Source organism: Pleurodeles waltl, chromosome 4_2 (genome assembly GCF_031143425.1).
Source record: "Pleurodeles waltl isolate 20211129_DDA chromosome 4_2, aPleWal1.hap1.20221129, whole genome shotgun sequence".
NCBI classification, from domain to species: Eukaryota; Metazoa; Chordata; class Amphibia; order Caudata; family Salamandridae; genus Pleurodeles; species Pleurodeles waltl.
Window position 1 is genome coordinate 267,519,934 of NC_090443.1, and position 22,413 is coordinate 267,542,346.

The following is a 22,413-nucleotide window of genomic DNA, read 5'->3' on the forward strand; positions in this document are numbered from 1 at the left end:
CTTTTTTCTTGTAGTTATCTCGTCACATTTGCTGCGCTTCAAAGACACAGGTCAAATGTCAGGCTGTGTCTTCTGACGAAAGCGCTGCCTAATGTTTTTTAACATGGGTATTGGTGTTTACAAATTCCTTGTACTTTGCAGTCAGAGAAAGACAAATAAAGTAAGGAAAATGTTATTTAACCACTAAGCATTTGTTTTGGGCATGTAGTGCTGTAGACTCACATACTCTGCATAATTCTGCCATCTAGCGTTGAAAGTTGTTTTTCTTCAAAGAAGCATTTTGAGTCACAGGATTGAGTGACTCCTCCTCTCGGTGATACTGCGCATGGCATCGACTTCTTGGTTAGATTGTTTTCCTGCAGGCGGGTAAGAAAAGGAGTGTAGAGAAAGTATAGAGAAAGTAATGGCCATGCAAATGTAACTAGATATGTACAACTATATCCAAATATGAAGTAACTGGAATGGTCCCACGTGTCCAGGGAGGACGCATGTGAATCTACAGCACTACATGCCACGTACAGCTGCTTACTGGTTAATTAACATTTTCTGTTTGATGGCATATGTGGCTGTAGATACACATGCTCTGCAAAGACTGTAAAGGAGTCCCCCCATAAATGCAGTGACTAGCCTGAGCGAATTGCAGTTGACTGTAAAAGTGTTTGTAGCACAACTTGACCTACAGTGGCTTGCTGTCATTCTAGTACATGCACAACAGAAATGTTTTGTGAATGTATGTGTGTAGACATGTAGCCGCCTGACAAATGTCAGCTACAGGGATGTTTCTACGGAAAACCATTGTGGCATCTTTTTTCCTAGTAGAATGTGTTCTAGGAGTAACAGGTAACTTCCTCTTTGCTTAAGCATAAAAAGTCTGTATAACCCTTACTATCCATCTAGCTATGCAGTTTTTGGATATTGAACTGCCCTTGTGATGTAGTGAAAATGCTACAAACAACTGTTTAATTTTCCTAAAGTCTTTGGTTCTGTCAATGTAAAACATAAATGCTCCTTTAACGTGTGTGGAGAGATCTTTCTGCCACAGTGTCAGGCTGCGGAAAGAAGATTGGTAGCTCAATCGACTGTGTGATATGAATTGTGAAACCACTTTAGGAAGGAACTTCTGTTTTGTGTGAAGGACATCCTTATCTCTATGAATTTGGAAGAAAGGTTGTTACAAGGTTAGGGCCTGGAGCTCCCAGACAGGCCTGAGTGATGTAAGGGCAACTAACAATGGCACTTTCTGAGAAAGGTACTAAAGAGGACACAAATGAAGTGGCTCAAAGGAAGGGCCGATGAGCTTGGTTAGCACAATTCCAGGGAATCGCCCTGGATGGAATAACCCCTTTGAGGCCTTCCGTTCATGCCTTAATGACTGGGATGCTGAACAAAGACGTATGTGGTGTGTTCTGTAGATATGCAGGTATGCAGGTACGCAGGTATAGCGGAGAGATGTAAGCAAATGGAAGTGTAAGCTAAATGTGCTTTTTGTAGATGGAGCAAATAACAAACAATGTCTTGAAGTAGCTTTAATGAGGTTAATATGTTTGGTATGACAGTAGCATGCAAAACGTTTCCATTTTACAGCATAGCATGCTCTGGTTTTGGGTCTACGAGCTTCCCTGAGAATGTCCATACATTCCGCAGGCAATCCTAAGTAACCAAACTCTATGACTTCAGGAGCCATATCCCAATGATGAGTGACTTGGGGTCTGGATGTCTGATTTGTTCTTTATTTTGAGTTAGAAGGTCTGGCTTGTTGGGCAGCTTCTCACGGGGAACTTCTGATAGGTCCAGAAGTGTGATGAAGCATGGCTGATACGCCCAGAGTGTGAAGGAGATCCACTGTCAACTGAGTGTGATGTTGGCACTGTGGTAATGTGCCGGCTTTGATGAGCCAATCATCTAAGTAAGGGAACATGTGTATGTTTTGTCTTCTGAAGTGTGCCGCAACTACTGCAGGACTTTGAACTAGTAATGTTTGCCCGCAAACATGAATCTTAGGTATTTTCCGTGTGCAGGGTGGATGGAAATATGAAATTAGGTGTCCTTTAAATCTAGAGCCGTCATAAAGTCATCTTGTTGCAGAAGTGGGATAAGGTCTTGAAGAGCAACCATATGAAAGTGTTCTGAGAGAATGTACTGGTTTAATGGTCTGAGGTCCAGAATAGGCCTGAGAGAGACATATTTTTTGGGAATGAGGACGTATAGGGAGTATACCCCTGATCCCTGGTGTTGTAAGGGAACAGACTTGTTGGCCTCTTTTGGAAGAAGGGATTGCTCCTCTTGTTTGAGAAGAGTGAGGTACTCCTGGGATAGCCTGTGAGTGCGAGGGGGGATGTCTGGAGGAGTGGTAATTAGCTCCAGACAATACCCATGTTAGATAATGGAAAGGACCCACTGGTCCGTGGTGATGTTGACCCATTCTGGATAAACATCTTGAAGTTGTCCCCAACAGGTGTGTAGTGAGTGGGGGGAAGACAGAGGTAGCCAAGGCTTTGCAGTGGAGGTAGCGCCTCAGGAGGCGGTGCTCTTACATCTGCCCTTGTTGTTGTTGTCTATATAGGACCCCCTATATAAACCCCTAGAATAAGATGGTGGAGGCTGTCTGGGTTGAGAGGTAGACGCCTCGGAGGATGTGGATTTGTTAGCACCTCTGAAGGTGGGGGCGACGAAAAGCGCCCCTTTGTGTGGGGGAATGTGAAGCACCCATGGCCTTAGCTGTGTCTTTTTTCAGCTTCTCAACGGCAGAATCCACTTGATGGCTGAAAAGATGCTCCTTATCAAAGGGCATGTTAAGCACTGCTTGCTGTACCTCAGATTTGAAACCAGAGCATCGAAGCCATGCGTGCCTTCTTATTAAGACACGTGTATTAATGTAGTGTGCAGCTGTATCTGCGGCATCTAGGGCACACCATATAGAACTATTAGTTATTGTTTCCCCTCTGCAACAATTTGCTGCCCTCTCTTGCGGTGCTCCTCTGGGAGAAACTGGAGGAGCTCCTCCACCTCATCCCAGTGAGCTCAGTCATACCTAGCCAGTAAGGTCTGTGAATTGACGGTATACCAATGGGTAGCTGCCTGTGCAGCCACTGTTTTGCTGGCAGCATCTATTTTCTTACTTTCCTTGTCAAGAGGAGGAGAGTCCCCTGTGGCCTGGCTATAGACACATTTTCGTGCAGTGATGTCTACTATGGAATCTGGAGGGACCTATGACCTAATGTATAATGGATCTGAGGGAGCAGGCTTATATTTCTTGTCTACTCTAGGGGTGATAACCCTAAAGCAAACAAAATCTTTGAAAGTGTCCTCAGTGTGACGAAGCATGCGAGGGAACATAGGGAGACATTGGATATCCCTGAAGGTAGATGTAAGCGTAACAAACAGGAAGTCCTGTTCGAGAGGGTCCCTGTGCAGCACCACATTGTGGAAAGCGGCTGCCCTTGCCACTATCTGCTGGTAGGATGTACTATCCTCTGGTGGTGAGGGGTGTGCAGGGAACAAGTCTGGATCACTGGTCAGGATGGGGTCAGGGTCATAAGTGCCTCATGTATCTGGGTCATGCTGTGTCTCACCCAAATTTTCCCCAGCATTTAAAAGGGATCCCTGAGGGGTATAATCTCCTGCAGTAGGTGAGGAAGGTGAATAAGGAGGGGAGGAAAGTGGAAGAGAAGGTGGAGGAGGTGAAGAAGGCTGAGGAGGAGGAGGTGAAGGTGGAGAACGCTTGTGAGGTGTGCTGGTAGCCTTTTCCTTGCTAGTCTTCTTTGGAAGTGGAGAAGTGTCCAAAGCTTCTTGGAAAAACAGCTTCCTTTTGAAAAGTATAGAGGGAGACACAATAATGCATCCTGTACCCTCCTGGATATCGAGGCTGCGCAGATGAGCGTCCAGAGTCTCTAGAATGGGTCCCAGAGGATAAGGTGTAGCTGAAGACAGACTGGAGTCTTTATACTCCAATGTTTTCGGATCTGTGGATTTTGGCACCAAACTATTCAGTCGGCGCGATTCCTTTGGCACTGAGGTGGAGGTGGTAACCGGTCAGTTAAGAGCCAAAGTTCGGATCGAGATGGTAACAATGTCTCAGACCGAGGTACCGGAGGCCGAATACAATGTCTTTGTCTTTGCTATTTCCGGAGAGAGACATTTTTTCAGATCTGACCATGGCTTGGTGGCAGTATGGCAACCTCTTCAAGGGGCTTTTTAATAGTATTGAGTCGGCCAGGAGGGGCCACAGTACTCATGTGTTGTGTGGATGTTACTTCGTGGCCATGTCCGACTGCTTGTCGAAGTCGGAGTCCTGGATCAAAAAGGCCTCCTCTTGATATTCAGGTTCCTCCTGGTCGTGTTGCTCTCCAAAGATATCTGGGGTGTCGTCCAGAGTCTTGTGTGCCATCTCCAGTCAGCAGGCTCTTTGGGCTTGAAGTGTCTTCTTCGACCTGAAGGATCTGCAGGTGTCACAGGTAGTTTCCTGGTGATCGGCGGAGAGGCACAAGTTACACACCAAATGTTGTACCAGTGAGGGAAAATTTAGCGTGGGAATGAGGACAGAAACATAACAGTGTTCGTTCCATCAGCTCTGCATAATGGCCAGTGCCGTGTGGTGAGAAAGGCCCAAGACAGGCGAGGACACCCCAGAGGGCACATGATCGGTGTCCAGACTGACGAACACACAGAACGGAATGCATGATCAAGAGACAATACCGTTGAAAAAGAGAAGAGGGAAAGAAAGGATTCGAACCAGAGCAAGTTGAAAGACAGAGCAAAGACACACACGTCTGAACACAACAGTGGAGATAAAACAATTAACAAAGGAGTCGATGCCCATGTGCAGTATCACCGAGAGGAGGACTCACTCGATCCAGTGACTCAAATCGCTTCTTCGAAGAAATATATCTTGCAACACTCCAGACCCAGCACTAGATGGCAGTAGTATGTACAACATGTGTATTTACAGCCACACATGCCATTAAACATTACGTGACAATCTTCCATAGGAAAGACTGTAGGACGTCATGTTTTGTAACATACAACAAAATGTAAATACCTGTAAATTATCTGTATACATTCAGCACTTAGGAAAGCAAAAATAAAGCACATGTTTTGTAATTCTGAGTGTGATGGAAGCAAACATTTTGATAGGATCAAAACAAATCTAGAAACTTTAACTTTACTTGGTGATGCACAAATGATAACCACTGGACCCCAACTTCCACATATTATTATCATTTGTGTACAGTAGTCTTTTTTTTTTGATAAAGTAGTTTTTATTATTATTTTTCAAACAAGTAGAATAACTACGATACAAACATTTAAAACATGATACCAACAGGCACACTAAACATGGTCATTCCCCCGTTCCAGCGACACGTACTTGAACACTAAATGAAAGGAAAAAGCAAGCTGCACACAATTCTACAGGATTGGCCTTGATGGATTATGTATTGCACAGAGAGGGTGGGATAGGCGGTGGATCTGTTTCGATCCTCTGTGACGAGGTAGTTCTTGGTGGTATAGGGGAGGCCATTGTAGCTGCTTCCCACCTTCCCCATATCTTATTATATTTATTCGGACAACCTCTGGCCTCATAAACCAATTTTTCCCGTGTCGCGCACCAATCCACTCCACGCCTCCACTTAATCAAGGCAGGAGCCCCTCTGGCCTTCCAATTCGCCACTATATCCCTCTTCGCCACCAGACAGGCCACCCCCAGAAAGGTCCTGTCTGGTCTTCTCAACCCAGTGTCTCCCATAATTCCCAGAAGGGAGGACAACAGTGATTTCTCCACATCTACCTGTAGGACACTCGAGACATCGTTTAGAACCGCCCCCCAATAAGTAGCTATGACCGGACAAGTCCAGACCATGTGAAAAAAATCGGCAGAGGGATCTAGGCATCGAGGGCATTCAGCAGAGGATCGGAGGCCCGCTCTGTGAAGTTTAGTGGGTGTCAGATATGTTATGTGGAGGTAGTAGGTCTGTATTTGTCGGAATCGAGAGGCCATCGTTAGGGCGCCATCAGCGCCTCGCCCCAATCCCCTTCTTCTATGGGGCCCACCCATCCCTCCCACTTCTGACGGAGCAGTTCCAGGGGGCGGGCAGTGTTGGTGACCAGGGCGCGGTATATCTGGGAGACACCTCCTTTGCCAAGACTCCCCATTAGTGTCTTTACCTCCATCGGACTGTATTCTGGTATGGTGTCCCCTGCTTGTATGTGTGGTTGTAGGGCGTGTCGAAGCTGGAGATACTTATGAAATTGCGTCTTGTTTAGCGAGAAAAGTTTCTGGAGCTCCTCAAAGGATCGCATGTGTCCCGTTCCAAATATCGCCTAGTGTTGATATACCAATGGTGTCCCATTTATGGAATCCCTCTAGGCCCGCGACCTCATGTAATTGTTTCCCATGCCACAACGGTGTCTGTTGAGTCAGGCGTCCCCACCACCCCGACACCCTTTGTGCCGCCCGCCAACCCGCAAGGACCACCTTAGTTACATCAGGAGTATCTCGGGAGATCGGGCCCCCATATAGGGCATCGAAAATCCGCGGGTAGCTCAGTGTGTGGAGCTCTAATCGGTATGCCGGGTCCGCCCATCCCCCTCCCATCCAATCATTGATCACTTGTAAGTGCATTGCGAGGTGGTAATAGTAAATGTTGGACATGCCCAACCCCCCATCGTAAAAGTCCCTTTGGCAGGTAACGAGTGCCAGCCGTGGACGACCGCCACTCCATATGAACTGGCGTGCCAACGTGTCCAGCCCCCGAAACCATCTCTTTGGGATGGGGTGTGGGAATTTTTGTAAAAGATAAAGAAGTCTGGGGAGGACCATCATCTTATAAAGCGCTATTCTACCTAGGAGATTGAGGGGAGGGTTCTCCAGCGTTGGAGGTCAGTCCCAATTCTCCTGATTGAAGGTGTAATATTAAGTTCCCAGGCTAATTCCGGGAGTAGTGAGACGTATATTCCTAGATATTTGAAGCTGTTTCTTTTCACTGGAATGGTGTGTTGCCAGTCCACGCAGTCTCGAGAGCGGTGGAGGGGGACCAGCAAGGATTTACTATGATTTAGGGCCAGCCCGGAGGCCTCCGCGAAGAGGTTCAATATGTGTAGAACACGGGGGCCGCTCGTGGCTGGGTTGGAGATGTATAGCAACCCTCAATCAGGGGATCCCCGCGTAATAGTATCGCCAAAGGTTCAATCATTAAGGTGAAAAGTAGGGGGGATAGGGGGCATCCCTGCCGGGTACCCCGGCCAATAGGAAACAGGTCAGAAACCACCCCGTTCACCTGTACTCGGGCCGTCGGGTTGGAATAAAGCAGTTTTACCAGGCCGCAAAATTTTGCCCCAAGTGCATTTCTTTGCAGCACCTGGTCAAGGTAGGACCAGTCTACTGTGTCAAAGGCCTTCTCGAAGTCTAGTAGGAGTAGTGCCAAGGGATTACGTGACAGAGTCCCGCGGTGTGCTAGGGCCAGGTGCAGCCTTCTAATACAGTGCCTAGTGCCACGGGCTGGCATGAAGCCGCATTGGTCAGGGTGTACCAGCGAGGGAATAGCCTCCCTCAATCTAGCGGCCAGGATTGAGGACAGTACTTTGATCTCTGTATTCAGGAGAGAAATGGGCCGATATGCCGAACAGTGTATTGACGGGGGTTGCGTTTTAGGGATTACCACAATGGTGGCTTGATCAATCCCATCCGGAAAGCGACCTATTTTTTCGGCATCAGTGTACATTTCAAGCAAGTAGGGGCTTAGGATGTCACTACATTTGCTATATAACTCTGCCGGGAATCTGTCTGGCCCTGGAGTTTTGCCCGAAGACAGGCCGGAGATCGCGTTAGTAATCTCAGTTAGATTGAGGGCTTTGTTGAGCCTGTTCCTTGTCTCAAGGGAAACTCTGGGGAGGGATATGTCATTTAAGAGAGGAGACTCTATCTCGGTCATGGGTCGAGGGTGTTTTGCGTAAAGGCGAGTATAGTAGGAGGCAAAGCTTTGTGCAATTTCGGTTGGTGTTTTAGAAAGGGAGCCTGAGTCTTCCCTAATTTCGGGAATGACTCTGTTAGCTCGAGGGTGAGTTGCCAGCCAATGCAAGAGTTTCCCGTTTTTATCTCCCCATCCATATATTCGAGCAGCTGAGGCCCTCCACATATGCTTTGCTGATTCTAGCACTAGGTGTTTAATTTCATCTCTCACCAAGGTGAGGTGCCTCGAATTGGAGGCTGAATCGGAGCTCCCACCTTGCCGCTCCAGTCTTAAAGCCTTTGCCTCTAGAGCAGATACTTGTGAGTCCCGGGCGCGCTCGCGGACACGGAGAAGATGTTTAGCGTGTCCTCTAAGAGTGGCCTTACATGCGGCCCATAGTGTGCCTAGGGACCGAACTGATCCCTGATTCGTTTCAAAGTAGTAACTGAGATGATTCCTAACCTCAAGGGTGTAGTCGTTGTCTTGTAGATACCAAGCATTAAGGCGCCACACCGGGCGTCTGGAGGGAACTGCCCCCCCGAGTCAGACCCTCACTGGTGCGTGGTCAGAAACTCCACGGGGTAGTATATCTGCGCCCGTGACGCTGGTGACGTCAAGGGCGGGCATAAATACGAGGTCAATTCTGGATTGTGTCGGGTGGGCGGCCGATGTGTGGGTGTATTGACGTTCCCTAGGGTGCCAGATTCTCGATATATCGCTGAGACCCAGGCTTCCAGCCCAGCCCGTAAGAGTCGACGCCCGGTTGGATCTGCCCGTGGTAATCTCGCCTGATACGTCTAGATTTGGATCGAGGACAGCGTTAAAATCCCCCCCTATTAAGGTGGCTCCCTGAGGTAACCCCGCAATTACCTGGCGGAGTGAAGTTAAAAAAGCTTCAAACCCCGCCGGAGGGGCGTATACGCTCACCAAGTTTAGTGGTGATCCGTGAAGAACTCCCGTGGTCACCACGAATCTGCCTTGTGGGTCAGAGTGCGTGTCCGTAATTACCATAGGTAGTGAGCGGTGGAGCAGGATAGCTACCCCTCTAGAGCCTCTGGAGAAGCCTGCGTGGTAGACTCTATCATAGCCTCCCCGTGAGAGCATGGGGCACCTAGTTCCAAGGAGGTGGGTTTCTTGTAATAAGACCACGGAGGGGGAGTATCTACGGAGGGACCTGAATACCGCGGACCTCTTGATTTTATCTAGTAGCCCATTCACATTCCATGAGATGATCTGAGTCAATGAGGGCCAATTATGAGATGCGTGCTTGCTATGTTATGCCGGGTGCCCTTCTGTAAGTCTGGGGATGACCGTGTCCGTTGCAACAGTGAAATATTTAAATAACAAAATAAACTTAATAACACAATACTATCTAAACCCATGACAAATTTTTTACCCCCCAACCACCCCCCACCCCATACTCCCTCCCCGGAAGCATCTGTCGCCCTATTACCCAACTGTAGCAAAGCAGTCAGCTGGACTGCTGTGGAGTGGAGTGATGGACCCCTCCTTTTAGTCGGATCAAATGCAGTTAACGGCTATTAAGTAGGTCTCACAGAAAGTATATCGCAGGGGTCATGAGACCTCTGAAGTGTCACCTCCAATGGCCGCACATCCGGGATAAGAGTCTCGACCATGTCCCTCCGTTCCGTCAGAAGTTGCTTGTCCTGTCTCAGCCGAGTTCCGGAGATTGGCTCAAGTCAGTATCGTCCATGACCCGGGCTGGGTCTGGGTCCCGAAGACCTGGCGAACCGCCGGAGGCCCCCCCCCCCTCCCGTGCATCAGAGGCCGAGGGTGCTCCACTGTTCGTGTTGGCGTCCAGATCTTTCTGCCTACCCTTTTTGGATCTGGTTCATCGTCTGCTTCTCCGAGGCCCTTCCAACGGGGGGGGCACCTCACAGGAGGGGCCACCCACCGGGCCCCGGGGACCCCGCCGGGCCACAGAGCCCTCCTCAGTCAGCCAGTCCCACGCCTCCTCCGGGGAGTCGAAGAAGAAGGCCTTTCTGGCCATTAGGACCTTGAGTCTGGCCGGGAATAATAACATGTAGGCGAGTTGCATTGCTCTTAGCTTTTGTTTGACATGCTCATAAGATCGGCGGCGAATCTGCACTTCGCCGGTGTAGTCAGGGAATATTAGGATCTTGTGATTCTCCCATTGAAGGTTATCTGAGCTCCTGGCTGCCTTAAGGATCATATCTCGGTCTTTGAAATTAAAGAAGAGTGCAATCATCGGGCGCCTGGGGCCGCCTGGCGGTGGGCGTGGAGCGAGGGCTCTATGAGCATGTTCGATCGCGAACCAGGGCGAGAGGGATTGGTCCGGGATCCAGGTCTTGATCCACTGTTCCAGGAAATCGGGAGCTTTATCCTCTTCCGCGCCCTCCGGAAATCCGACAAAGCGCAGGTTGTTGCGTCTCAAGCGATTTTCTGCGTCTTCCGCACGGCGGTGTAGTTCATTAGTACGGGTTTGGAGTTGGGCCACTTTGGTTCTTAGATCAGATAGTTCATCTTCGGTCTGGGAGACCCGGTGTTCTACCTCAGTGATTCGGCCCACCGCGTTTCTGAGGTCCTGCCTAATTAGGCCCATGTCCTCCCGGACTTCTCCGATCTTGGTTTCCACGGCGGTCTGCGATGATTGAATCGCCAGAAGGATGGCATTCACCCCATCCGGGGCTGGGCTTCCGCTGGCTGAGTCTCCGTCTCTCCGTGGACCTGCCGGTGCTGTGAACTGGTCAATCTTTTGCTGGGAGGCAGGAGGCTGTTTGTTCGGTTTATCTCTTCCCATCTTGTTACTCTGGCAGGGTCTCAGTGTTCATGGAGCTCCCCGAATTCAGGGACCACGGGAAGCACCACCCCGGAATCACAGGGGCCTCGGGAGATGCGGACCCGACTGTGGGAGCACTATTCTTTATACGAAGCTCAGCAGGCTGGGAACTTTCGGTCTCTCCGGTCGGCCAACACGGGGAGCGAAGAGCGGAGGCCCCGGCAGCGGTGCCGAATCCTGCGGGCCACCGGATCAGGGTCCTCTCCCCTGGCACCGTCGAGTCCCCCAAGACCCAGGGGAACTCTTAGCACTCCGAGGCACCCCCTCGGCACCCTCCGGGCATCAATTTCCCTGTGGCGGGGCCGATCCTGATATTCATCCTAGGGGAGCTCCTTGCCCATGCCGTAGCCTTATGCACTCGTGGGGGATTTAGTGGATCCCTCTTCCCCTCGCATGGATGCTGCTCAATTCCAGCCCTCACGGTGTCCGAGGAAAGGGCTTGTCCGCTCCATGCCCCAGGGTTGTTGCCCGGAGGACCCAGGTCCTCGCACCCTCCTCTCCTCTCTTCCTACCGGGTCGGGGAGCCCCCACTCCGCTTATGGCATTTACCTCCTATGATGCACCGTGGTCCCGGTCTAGCACTCGCAGCGCGGTCTCGTGTCCGACCACTCTCCCAGAGGTCGCACACGCCTCCGTCTCCTTCGGGCGCTCTGCCCTCCAGTTCGTCTGCTCCGATCTCGGGCCAGCGGGCACGCTATCCTCCCCTCGGGGGGCACCGCACCGTGCTCCGCGCCCCCGTCTCCCTCACGACGGCATCTGCGATCCCGCTCCGCCCAGGCGGAGGCACGACAGCGGCCCAACTCAGCAGGCGCCTCACCTACCGGCAGCACTCCGATGCCTCCGGGAGTTTGTGACAGGAGCGCCGCTCCACTTCTTTCTGTTAGCCCCTGCGGGGGCTCCGGTCCAGATTGACCTCGACTGAGGCTCCGTGTCTCAGTTTCGCCGCCGCGGCTCGAACCCGGCCGCCATTTTGTTTAGGTTAGGCGAGGTGAGGGAGGGACACAGGGACCGTTATGGATCGCTTTTCACATATCTGCATGCTCCCCAAGGGGAAGGGAGTCTACAGGAGTGCATGGGGTAGTGCCGTTAACCCTGCAGATCGCGGCAAAATCGGGCGGATGACGGAGGGGTCCAGAGCACTCTCAGAGTGCGACCGCCATCTTGACGCCCGAAGCCACGCCCGTGTACAGTAGTCTTAACAGTAAAACTGTATGTCTGTGCAAATTTAGTGGCCACTTCAATGGCCAATGTGCTGTCTGTAAATGCTTTAGTTGCATTAACAAATTGTCTGCCCCATGTTCATTAAAGGTAGGTGGGTCGCGAATATTTGAAGTTCTAAAAAGTGAGTCGTGGGTATAAAAGGTTTGGGAAGCACTGGGCTAGAGAATGCTGGGCAATTTGAGCTTTTGCCTGTTTTTGTGTATCAGAGTTTCTGAAAGTTTAACATATAATGTAATATTGTTTTGCATCACGAGGGCATAAGTTGGCAGAAAACTGGTAAAGAAATTCAAAGTTGTGTTGAACCTGGGGCCCCAAAATAGGTCTTGACCTAATGTCGCAAAAGTCCTTTAGATGGCACAGCAGACACACAGTGTTTAATACCCAAAACCATCTTACCAGGCATGAAACACATTGGAGGAGATCATTTCATTCTCACAGGGGGACAGGTGGAAGACGTTCTCGGAACTTAAGGAGGAATTCGGGCTTTCCAAAAACCATTCATGGCGTTTTATGCAGCTCAAGCACTGTCTGATGAGTCGTCTTGGGAATCCTCCTCAACAACTCATTCAATCTCCAATACTTCATTACTTGGAAACGCGGGGACAACTGAAGGGGGCCGTATCAGGCCTGCAAGCCTTGCTAAATTGTCACCTCTTTTTGCTCCCCCTCCTGGTTTCTCTCAAGAATAAGTGGGAGGCACATCTACAGGTTGACTACGATTTGGAGGAATGGGGTGGAAATAATCGAAGCTAGAGACCATGGAGCTCGGGAGGCCCGCTCAAAATTCAGTCTTTTTAAAGCATTACACAATTGGTATTGGACCCCCTTGAAGCTCCGTACTGCGGGATTACTACATCATGCCTCCTGCTGGAGGTGTCCTCATGAGCGCTGCGATTTACCTCACATTTTGCATGATTGCCCAGCCATACAGCCTTTCTGGTGAGCAGTGGGGGCTATCCTGAGGGAAACACTACCCTTGCCACTTTTCCTTACCCCTCATCTACTCTTAATACACAACAACAGGGAGCTCCCTAATCTCTCCAGACCACAATGTCGCTTGTTACACACTGCGCTAGCCACGGCAAAGATATGTATCCTCAGCTATTGGCGAGCGACACGTGTACCCTCCCACGGGGAGTGGATCTCTGCAATGTATCAGACTGCCTCACATGAGCGTCTTATTTATGATCTACAGGATGAGACAGAAATGTTTCTACAGACATGGGCACCCTTTCTCTCTGGACCGGTGACCTGATTATCCCCTGTGCGGAATACATCACAAATGCCCCAGTGGCACCGTGCCTCTCCAATAATCTTAATCTTCTTATTACACCTCAGTACGAACCGGTCCTTTTTATTCTACTCTTCTTTATTACACATTGAACTCCACTGCGAGCGCACATGCATTCTCTTCACGCATTCCTCCATACCTTTCCCTCCTTCCCTTATGTATGCTGGTCTTCCGTAGGCGTGTTTTCTGTTCTTCCTCCCCTCCCCCCTGGTCACTATTACTATAGTTATTCATATTCTTATTACTATTACTATTATCATCATCATTATCATTATCACTATTATTATCATCTTTACATCGCCATTATTTCTCTAGTTATCGTGCTCATTTTTGTTTTAAACTTGTTCCCGGCTTCTGTCCTCTCTAATTTTCCTCATTCTCTTTCTTCTGCCTTTGCCTTTTCTGTTACCTTCTTTGATATTTTCATCCTCTTCCTCTTTTTTCCCCTCTAGTTTCCAGTTCTCCTTCTCCTTATACACCTTTTTTTTTTGGCCTAATTTTGTATGTAATCCTATCTTGTCAGATATATTTCACTTAAATATTACTATATTCATGTCATTGAACATTACTATTTAGAGACACTCATCTCTCCCTTCTATTTGGGTCCCATAGGACATCATGTACCATGTACTAAAGTCAGATGTCCCCAGCTTGGAGGTACAAAAATGCTCTGTGCCTATAGTTCCTTGACCACTCAGTTGGGGGCTTTGTAATGATGGGCCACTAATGATGGGGCAGGTTGGAGAGGGCGGGTTTATTAGGTCGATTAGTTCTATTAGGAATACATGTACCTGTGTTTTTTTTCCTTTTTTTTTAAGCTTGAAGTAAAGTAGATAATTATATAACTTTATATAATTGTAAAATGAAGACGATGAATTGCTCTTATGCGAACGTTATGTTATTTTGTTCTATTTTGCTATGTCATTGCATCTCTCCATTGTGGAGCGGTGTTTTGGTATTTTATTACAGATGCTTCATATGGTATATTTCAGTAGATGTTGTATATTTTAGAAATTATTGCTAGATAGCAGACATTTTTGAGAAGTTTTATATCCATTGCTTGTCCAGCTGTATTATACATACGGAGGTTAAGGAATTATTGCTAGCTCTTTGTTTCTGTATGCTGTATATTGTTTTGAAAAATGACAATAAAAATATAAAACACAAAAAAAGAAAGTTACTTCCTTTGTCTAGAAGACAACTTTCTCAGTTTCAGAAAATCACTGATGACACAACCCTACAGGCAGACCTGCCCTACTTAAACCATGTCTTTCCTAGATTATTTTACTTTGTCACAATTATTGACCTTTTCAATCCTCTTTCTGGACCATAATCTTTTAAAACACATCAGCACTGACTTTTAACACACTGCTGTTAAGATACTGGATCTTTGTTTTCTACAGATAGTCTATGTTGACCATTATGGTAAGCATATTTGATCTGACAGCATGTAGGGACCCCATCAAATGGAGAGGAGTTAGCAAAGAATTCAAATGAAGTGCTGAAAAGTAAAACAGATTGCTGATGAGTAGCAGAACAAGAAATGACTCAATATTAAAAGTGATCAATCCATAATATGCATCTTTCGTCCTTATGCAAGTACAACGCCAAAGGCCCTGGCCAACATAGAGGCGGCTTAGGTGGAGAACAGAATTACTTAGTAAACAGAAAAGTGAGACTAATAAACAGTGAGCCACATTGAGGTCAGGCACCTTTACCCACTTTAAAGAGCCAAACAGTTATAACATAGGAGAAGCATGGTAACCTAAAACAGCAAAGGTAAGCTGAGGTTGACCAATTCTTCTATGAAGGAAAGAAAGGTAAAGTCCAAGATAGTGGGGCGTATTTTTCTTCTTCGTATCGAAGAATGGATTCAAGCAAATAATATTATTTGCCCGGCTCAGTTTGGATTCAGAGAGGGTATGGGGGCAATGGAACAGTGTCTTCACCTATATCTACTGGTGGGCAAATATGTGGTGGCCAAGAAGGGAGATGTATGTCTGGCTTTTATGGACCTCAGCTGTGCTTTTGATAGGGTTAAATCGATCAAAGCTAAGGCCAATCTTGGAAGGCCTTGGGGTGCCTCAACCCTTGGTAAACTTTCACTGGGCCCTACAGCTTGATCTTAATGCCTCAGTAAGATTTGGGAAGGCAGGGGAATGTTCTGATGTTTTTCAACTGAAAAGGGGTGTCAGGCAGTGTTGTGTCATGGTGCCAATTTTATTTTTACTATATAATAATGGCCTGAACTCCCCTCACTATTATATGCAGATGAAGCAGTCATTCTTTCCTGCACGCTGAATGGCCTCAAAGCTCCGGTGGATCTGCTGGTTGATTTTATGAATGACTTGTAATTGGATGTAAATACCTCAAAAAATGCACTTTATAATATGTGGGAAGCAGAACCCGATACTTAGACCAATTACAATCAAGGGTCAGGTGATATCAAGGGTGACCACCTTCTCTTATCTGGGGGTTACATGCGATGAGCATTGTACATGGGCTCAATGTCTCACAAATCGATGTTTGCGTTTTGACCAGTCATGTGGGGCGCTCTTCAGATTTGCTTGGATAGCTGGGAGCAAACCTGTCTGCAGATCTACAAGATTAAGTGTTTACCTTTACTATTATATGGCACAGGAATTTGGGGGTATTCAAATTGTAAGTCTATTCAACATGAAGAAAATTGTTTCTGCAGAAAGTTATTAGGGGTGGGTCCTGCCAGCCTGAGTTTGTTTATGTATGAGAAGCTGGGTTTGGACTTTGCAGAAGATTATGTAAAAACTGGCCCAATGTTGTTGTGGCTAACAGTTTGGAGTGGAAAATCGACTGCTTTTAACAGGAAAGTTATTGAGATTGTCTAGGTTGTGATTTAGCTCAGTGGTTCCCAACCTTTTGAAGTCTGTGGACCCCTACTTTATCATTATTGGAACCCAGGGACCCCCACTGCATCGTTTTTGGAATCCAGGGACACTTCCACTGAGTCATTATTGAAAGCTGGGTGCCTAATCTGCTAATATTATTTCATTTTCTAAGCAGTCGCGGACCCCCTGAGGAGTCTTCGCGGACCCCCAGGGGTCCCTGGACCACAGGATAGGAACCACTGATTTAGCTTACAAAATCCCATGGCTTAATTATATCAGATCTACAGCACTATCATTGGGCCACTGTGAACTATTTTATAATCCAGAATCGTTAAAACGGGCAGACAGAAAGATTATGAAGAAGTTGTTACTTATGCAGTTTAGTTTTAAATACCACTTCTGGATTGGAATCTTATCTTTTCTTTGTCAGAAATCCATGGAAAGAGTTCTTCTCAATAGGTTTAGATTAGGTTCTGTCCGATGTAAACTATGTTTTCCGCCTTGGCAATATGAGCCGTCTGCAATTAAGATTTGCCCTTGTGATAATGTTTCGCCCCAGGCTTTAGAACATTTGGTCCTGTTTTGTAGTTTTTACAACCCATTTAGAAGAAGATTTCTCCTGCCTGTTCTTAAAGCCAAAGGATTTTATCAATATCGACCTGCTTTTATATATTTACAAATCGTGAATGCACCCATTGTTGCATTGGCAGTCTCTAATTTTTTTTAAAGAATGCATTACTCTGGAATAAGATTATGAACTTTGGGCCTTAAATCCTTCAGGTCTTTTAAGCAATATATTGTATATCTATTTAGAATTCATGGCATTGGCATAACAATGCTTTTAATTTTTATTTTGTTTAATGGTTTTTAACACTTGTGGCTATTTATTATATGGTTATTGAAGTTTGTGACTTTTGTGTGCTTTTATGATTATTTTTTTTATAATCGAAATAAAGGTCTAATTCAATTCAATTAAAATTCCAAGATAAAAAAGCAATAAACTCGTCATCACCTTCTAGGAACTTGTGGCACTAGGTCAAACTGAAAATCTATCTTCACACTAGAAGGACAATTTGGCTATTGTAATGAAAGAGTTACAATATTGGAGGACAGAACAAGTAGTGATTTGGCTACAGTGGTTTAGAGACAGGCACAGAAGTCACCCACACTTTGCAGTGTTAGCAGGAAAACTGAGCTTCTGATAAGAGAGAATCGACCCCTTACTTCCTGGAAAAAACTGGAAAACCACATACAACAAAACCAGATAACAATGGTGTGGCTCCCAGAGAGCTGGAAGGGTTGGGTCCGGCCTTTCTATAGGCATGTGGGTAATTGATGTGCTTGACCTGGATACGGAGAAGAATCAAATCCATGTGGACATATGTCTCTGAATCAACAAGGGCAGCCCATGGGGCTCTGAAAGAGATGAAACAGCTCCATTGTTGATATTATGCATCAATGACGTTTGAATGAATGTACGGGGAATTGCCACGGTGGAAACAAGAGGATCTCTGCCATTATTATCACAAAATATAGATTTTTTTGGAGATGGCAAAAGACTGTGAAGAACGTAAGAGCCTCTTCATTAAATCAAAAGGAAATCTTTTCCTCAGAGTGGTAAAGTGTGAATTCTCTAACATGCAACGGAAAGGCAACAGGAAAGGCTATATTTTTTAAAATATGAAAAGCGTAAATCTTCGTAATTCTATAATACAAATGAATAAGGGAACAGCAGATATTAGATAAATGTGATATCCTTTCTATTAGTCTAATATGTTAGGAGTGTAAAGGATTTGCTAGGAGTTGTTGCTTATCTGGCAACAAAAACATTAGCGAGCATGCAACTGGTTTTGCAACTGAAGCAAATTATTCTTGTTCCCCCCTCAAATCTTTTCATGTGGATCTCCTAAAGGTCCTCACATCTCTATTAATAATGTGATGGCATTTCGAAGGATGAAGTTCAAGCAGTGCTTAATTTGTGCTTGTTGTTTCCGGTGCTGATCACCGGCACTTATTTTTGAGGGCCGGGGCTTATTCTTATGCCTCAAGCTATTGCTGCGAGCCAAAGACGCATATGAGAAAGACGGAAGAAGGAAAAACTAAAAAGCGTCATAAAGGGAGAAAGGATGAGCTGAAGGGGCATGGGTGGCCGTAAATGGATTGAAGAAGCCCGAGATGGCTTCAGGATTACGCGGTCTCAGTATTCAGTGCTGGCAGATTTAATTACAGCAGACTCGTGTTTAAGAGAAGGGCTTTGACCACCGGCACCTCTTTATTTACAAATTAAGCACTGAGTTCAAGAGTTGCATCTTGTTTGTTTAGACTCAAATCATAACTGTATAGTTGTTTATATACATAAAATAGAATTATTTTTAAAACTAGTATCCTTAGTCCACCTGTCTACCTTTTTTTTATAAAAAACATAATTATATTCACAACTCCTAATATTTAGCAAAATGTGAACCTTTCTCTTTTATTCCAGGCATGAGCCCAGATCATCGTATGATGAACATTTTTCACCATCATGAGAGTGACAGTCTTCATTTTGGTTTTTCATCAAGATGAAATACATCCATCATCAGCCAATTCATGAAGATTTTATACATAATGATATATGTGAGGCCTAACTCGTTGTAAAAGTGACTGCATCATATAATTGTACATGCACCTAGGAAAGAAGTTATATGCTGCACTGGACTAACAGAGAACTAAGTACTTCATTATAGGTAGTCACAACTCAATTTTGAATACTGCAGGGGAACATTGTACTCACTGTCCTGTCTCCCGTCATTTGGTGGAGAACAGCTTGAAGCTGGTTTCCATTTTCCTGCATATCCAACTCAATCACAGTATAAGCCACATTGAGATCACTGAATACATTTTTAGCCATGGTGCAGAAGGGGCATGATGTCTTTGAGAAGATCACAACACAGTTGTGTGAAATTGCTTCCTACAACAGGCAAGGGAAGACAGTTATTATTAAACATGCAGTATTAAAACCAGAACATGCTTTCAATACTTTTTTGTACTTCTTCAAATAATCAGTTTTTTACCTCATAGTAACATTTACACCAAAATAAAATGCTTCCCTTGAAGTCAGAGAATTCAAATTTAAAACAGATTAGAAGACACCTGAAAGCTTCAGTTATTGACACTTCCAAATCATTTGATAATTCATTTTTTTACAGATAGATTAGCAACTTTATTTACAATGATTCTTAAATGAAAACTAGAACCACGAGTGCAGGGCAATACTTTCTAGTCTTTAACAACCATAACACAAGAGCTTTAATATACAGTTGCATGGGTTAGGGATTTAGAATTAGACATTTAGATGAACTTTACAAGTTTATCCGACGTTGTTTTAGACAATAAGTTTTACCTTTGTATTGGCAAGGAAGGTGTGAAGTTAGAGTGCCACTAAGGAATGGATGTGGGATGCATCTGCATCCTAAGAGTAAAACCATCTTTTATATTGCAACACTGGCGGTAATGACTGAATGCAGAGCCATGCCCTACCAGTGTCTGTGGTCTCACACCTCGTCAAGACAGTTTGCTAATGGCGCAAATTACAGCGTCTGCCATGTTTCTACATCTCTTGCCTTGTCCTCTGGAGCTGTGGGGGCAGAAACCCATTGAGAAAGACAAACAGTGAGCAGCACCAAAGAAAGGGTTGGCCAAGGAGGGACTGTAAATAGCATCAATTTTCCTTTCTGGGATTTTACCATATCTATTCTAGTTTTCCTATGGTGAGTGATTTTTTGCTTGATGCCTATGATGTTGCTTCAATCACCATGCCATTTCTGTTTGATAAATATCTACTTTTCCCCTGTGATGCATGATGCTACTTAGTCCAAACATGGAGGTCTCTTAATCATTGTAACTGAACCCAGCCACCCTTTGGATGCAAAGAGAAAACAGTCTGGCCTTGCCTCTTGACACCATTGTTCCAAATTACTAGAACATTCTCCCTTCAGCCGTAAACCCCACTGCGTACTGCTGCTTAATATTGGCATCCAAAAACAGAGAGTGTAGAATTTCCCTCAGTGGAAACACCACGCCTAAAAAACAACATGCACACACATATGATCCTAACAGATGTAACTGTCCTGTACCAAACTAACCATTCAAGTACAATATTTGAATAATATAGGTGTTCTTGTGAACGGTGTAGTGGTAGTGACAAAGTGAATAACGGTGCATTAGATAAGATGAAGAATATAAAAAATATCTGTGTAACTATTTTCAAGACTCCAATGTAGAGTACAGTTCAGGCAAATAAAAAACAATGTCAGTCTACACAGCAAGATGTCGAAGTTTCAACCCATTGAAATGATTTGAGGGGGTCATCATCAGGACAAGAAGGAAACACTAATAGAAAGAGCTGATTCATATGTGAACATCTTAGAGCATCTGAAGAAGTCACCTGAAAAGTAGTTCTCATAAGAGATCCTTGTGCCGTAGTAGTGCTGCCAGTCAATGAATCAGACACAGACACCATCCGTAGATCGAAAATATAATTTGCTGGATCAATACAGACCGTGGATTGAATCCAAAAGCATATTTGTGAAATTAGGAGAAAGCCATATCTGACATGTTGTGCAATACTTTATTGAGAAATACATCCTTAGGTCAATTGTTTGCATGAGGGTGCATTTAACAAGAGCACTCTGTTGTTCTGCTGTCTCAATTACTGAAAATTGCACCATTCGTGGTATATTTTCACAGTGAATGGCACAATTACACAAAGTGGCATAATGCCAGGAATTTTGTGTAGCAAATGTGTAGATAAATTCCAAAAAATATGCAAATTAGGCCAGCAAATTTTAAATTTCTTCAGGCCTAGCCAGAATCACCACCTCCAGGATGAAGGTGTGGTCTGAATAGCAAGTATGATTGAAGGTAGGATGCTCTGAGGAACCTGCTTTGGGGTGGGACTCTCCAGAGAAGTTGCCAGAAAATGTAGTGAATACCCTTGCTCATACATTGATCCCTTTTTTGTGGCTGCAGAAATTGCAGCTGCTGGTGATGATCTTTGCTTCTTTTGCAGAAGTCTGCCTTCCTGCCACCTCTTGCAGGAAAGTAGATGAAAAAGTGTTTTTTTGTTTGGCACCAGCTGAGACAGCTGACTCGTCACAGAGGGTTGAGTTCTCCAGAAGCTGTGAAAATTGGGATACACCTTCCCTCCACCGGTATCCAAGGGATTCAGAGTAAGATTAGAAAGCATTGGGGTTCAGTTCTGCTGAGGACTCCTGGACTACCATGCTTTCTGAAGGAGGAGTGATCAACAGAAATGTTATTACTGTGGATGCAGGCTGACGGCACACAATTTGACATAAAAGGCTTTCTCGAGACAGGCAGAACAGGCACACGTGCCTCAATGGAAGGCTACAAAATTTCCCACTGGAGTTTCTGACTTCAATTCAGCAATTGTGTGGGATGCCTCAAGCATCTTCTTAGCTTTGCGTACCACAGCTGTAAAAGAACAAAATTCCTCAGAAGGTGGGCCTCAGGAGTAAGGAATATCCAATCCAAGTGATGTATTGAGGTGGTGGTGTTCTTGAGTTTCAAACAAAACCCATCCTTTGTATAATGGGGCAATAGGAGGTTATTATCCAAATCATCTTCATCAGTGCACTGAAATCCATGTATGGAATATCCGTGTGTCAGAATCTGAGCCAAAATGCTCCTCAAGACAGGCAAATCTTTGAGCCCTGGGAAGATCTCAAGCATACCTGGACCTTCTTTCTGGCAGAAATTAGGCTCTCCTGAGATTTAGTAAAAGTTGTCTGCAGTTTGTGGATGTGATTCCAGAAGCTGCCTCATTGGAGACATCGAAAGTCGATTCAGTACTGGACACACCAGTGCAGATGGCAGAGGAGTAGGCTTTGAATGAGGAACTGCAGAGGCAGGAGTCCAATGTAGACCAAGGTCAGAAAGTGCTGGGTCTGGAGCTGTCAAAGGTGCCATACCTAGAGGATTCGCCAGTCCTTTGGGTGCTAATGGGGTCCCTGAAAGAGGAAGGGCATTCTGAAGAGATCCTACCCGTCTCAATGAAAGACCTTCAGCTTGAGTGTCTTCTGATTGAGAACCAGGTCTTAGGAGGAAGGGATAGGAACTGTGTCAACTCTTCAACCAGCCCCAAGAATTTGATTGTTTCCTGGAAGAGAAAGAGGTAGGTTTGCCCCCACCTGTGTTTATTTTTGTGCGGTAATAACCTTTGGACGATCACTCTCAACTTACCTGAATGAGTAGAGAGAAACTATTTTT

At 45.8% G+C, this 22,413-nt stretch overlaps 1 protein-coding gene across 1 annotated transcript in view; it reads right to left on the reverse strand.

Annotated features, from left to right (window-relative positions):
* GLRX2 (glutaredoxin 2) overlaps positions 1-22,413 on the reverse strand; it is a 167,281-nt gene that overhangs the window by 63,604 nt on the left and 81,264 nt on the right. Inside the window, exon 3 of the mRNA XM_069231102.1 lies at positions 18,917-19,093. Coding sequence (XP_069087203.1) covers positions 18,917-19,093 — 177 coding nt within the window. The remainder of the gene's footprint in view (positions 1-18,916; positions 19,094-22,413) is intronic.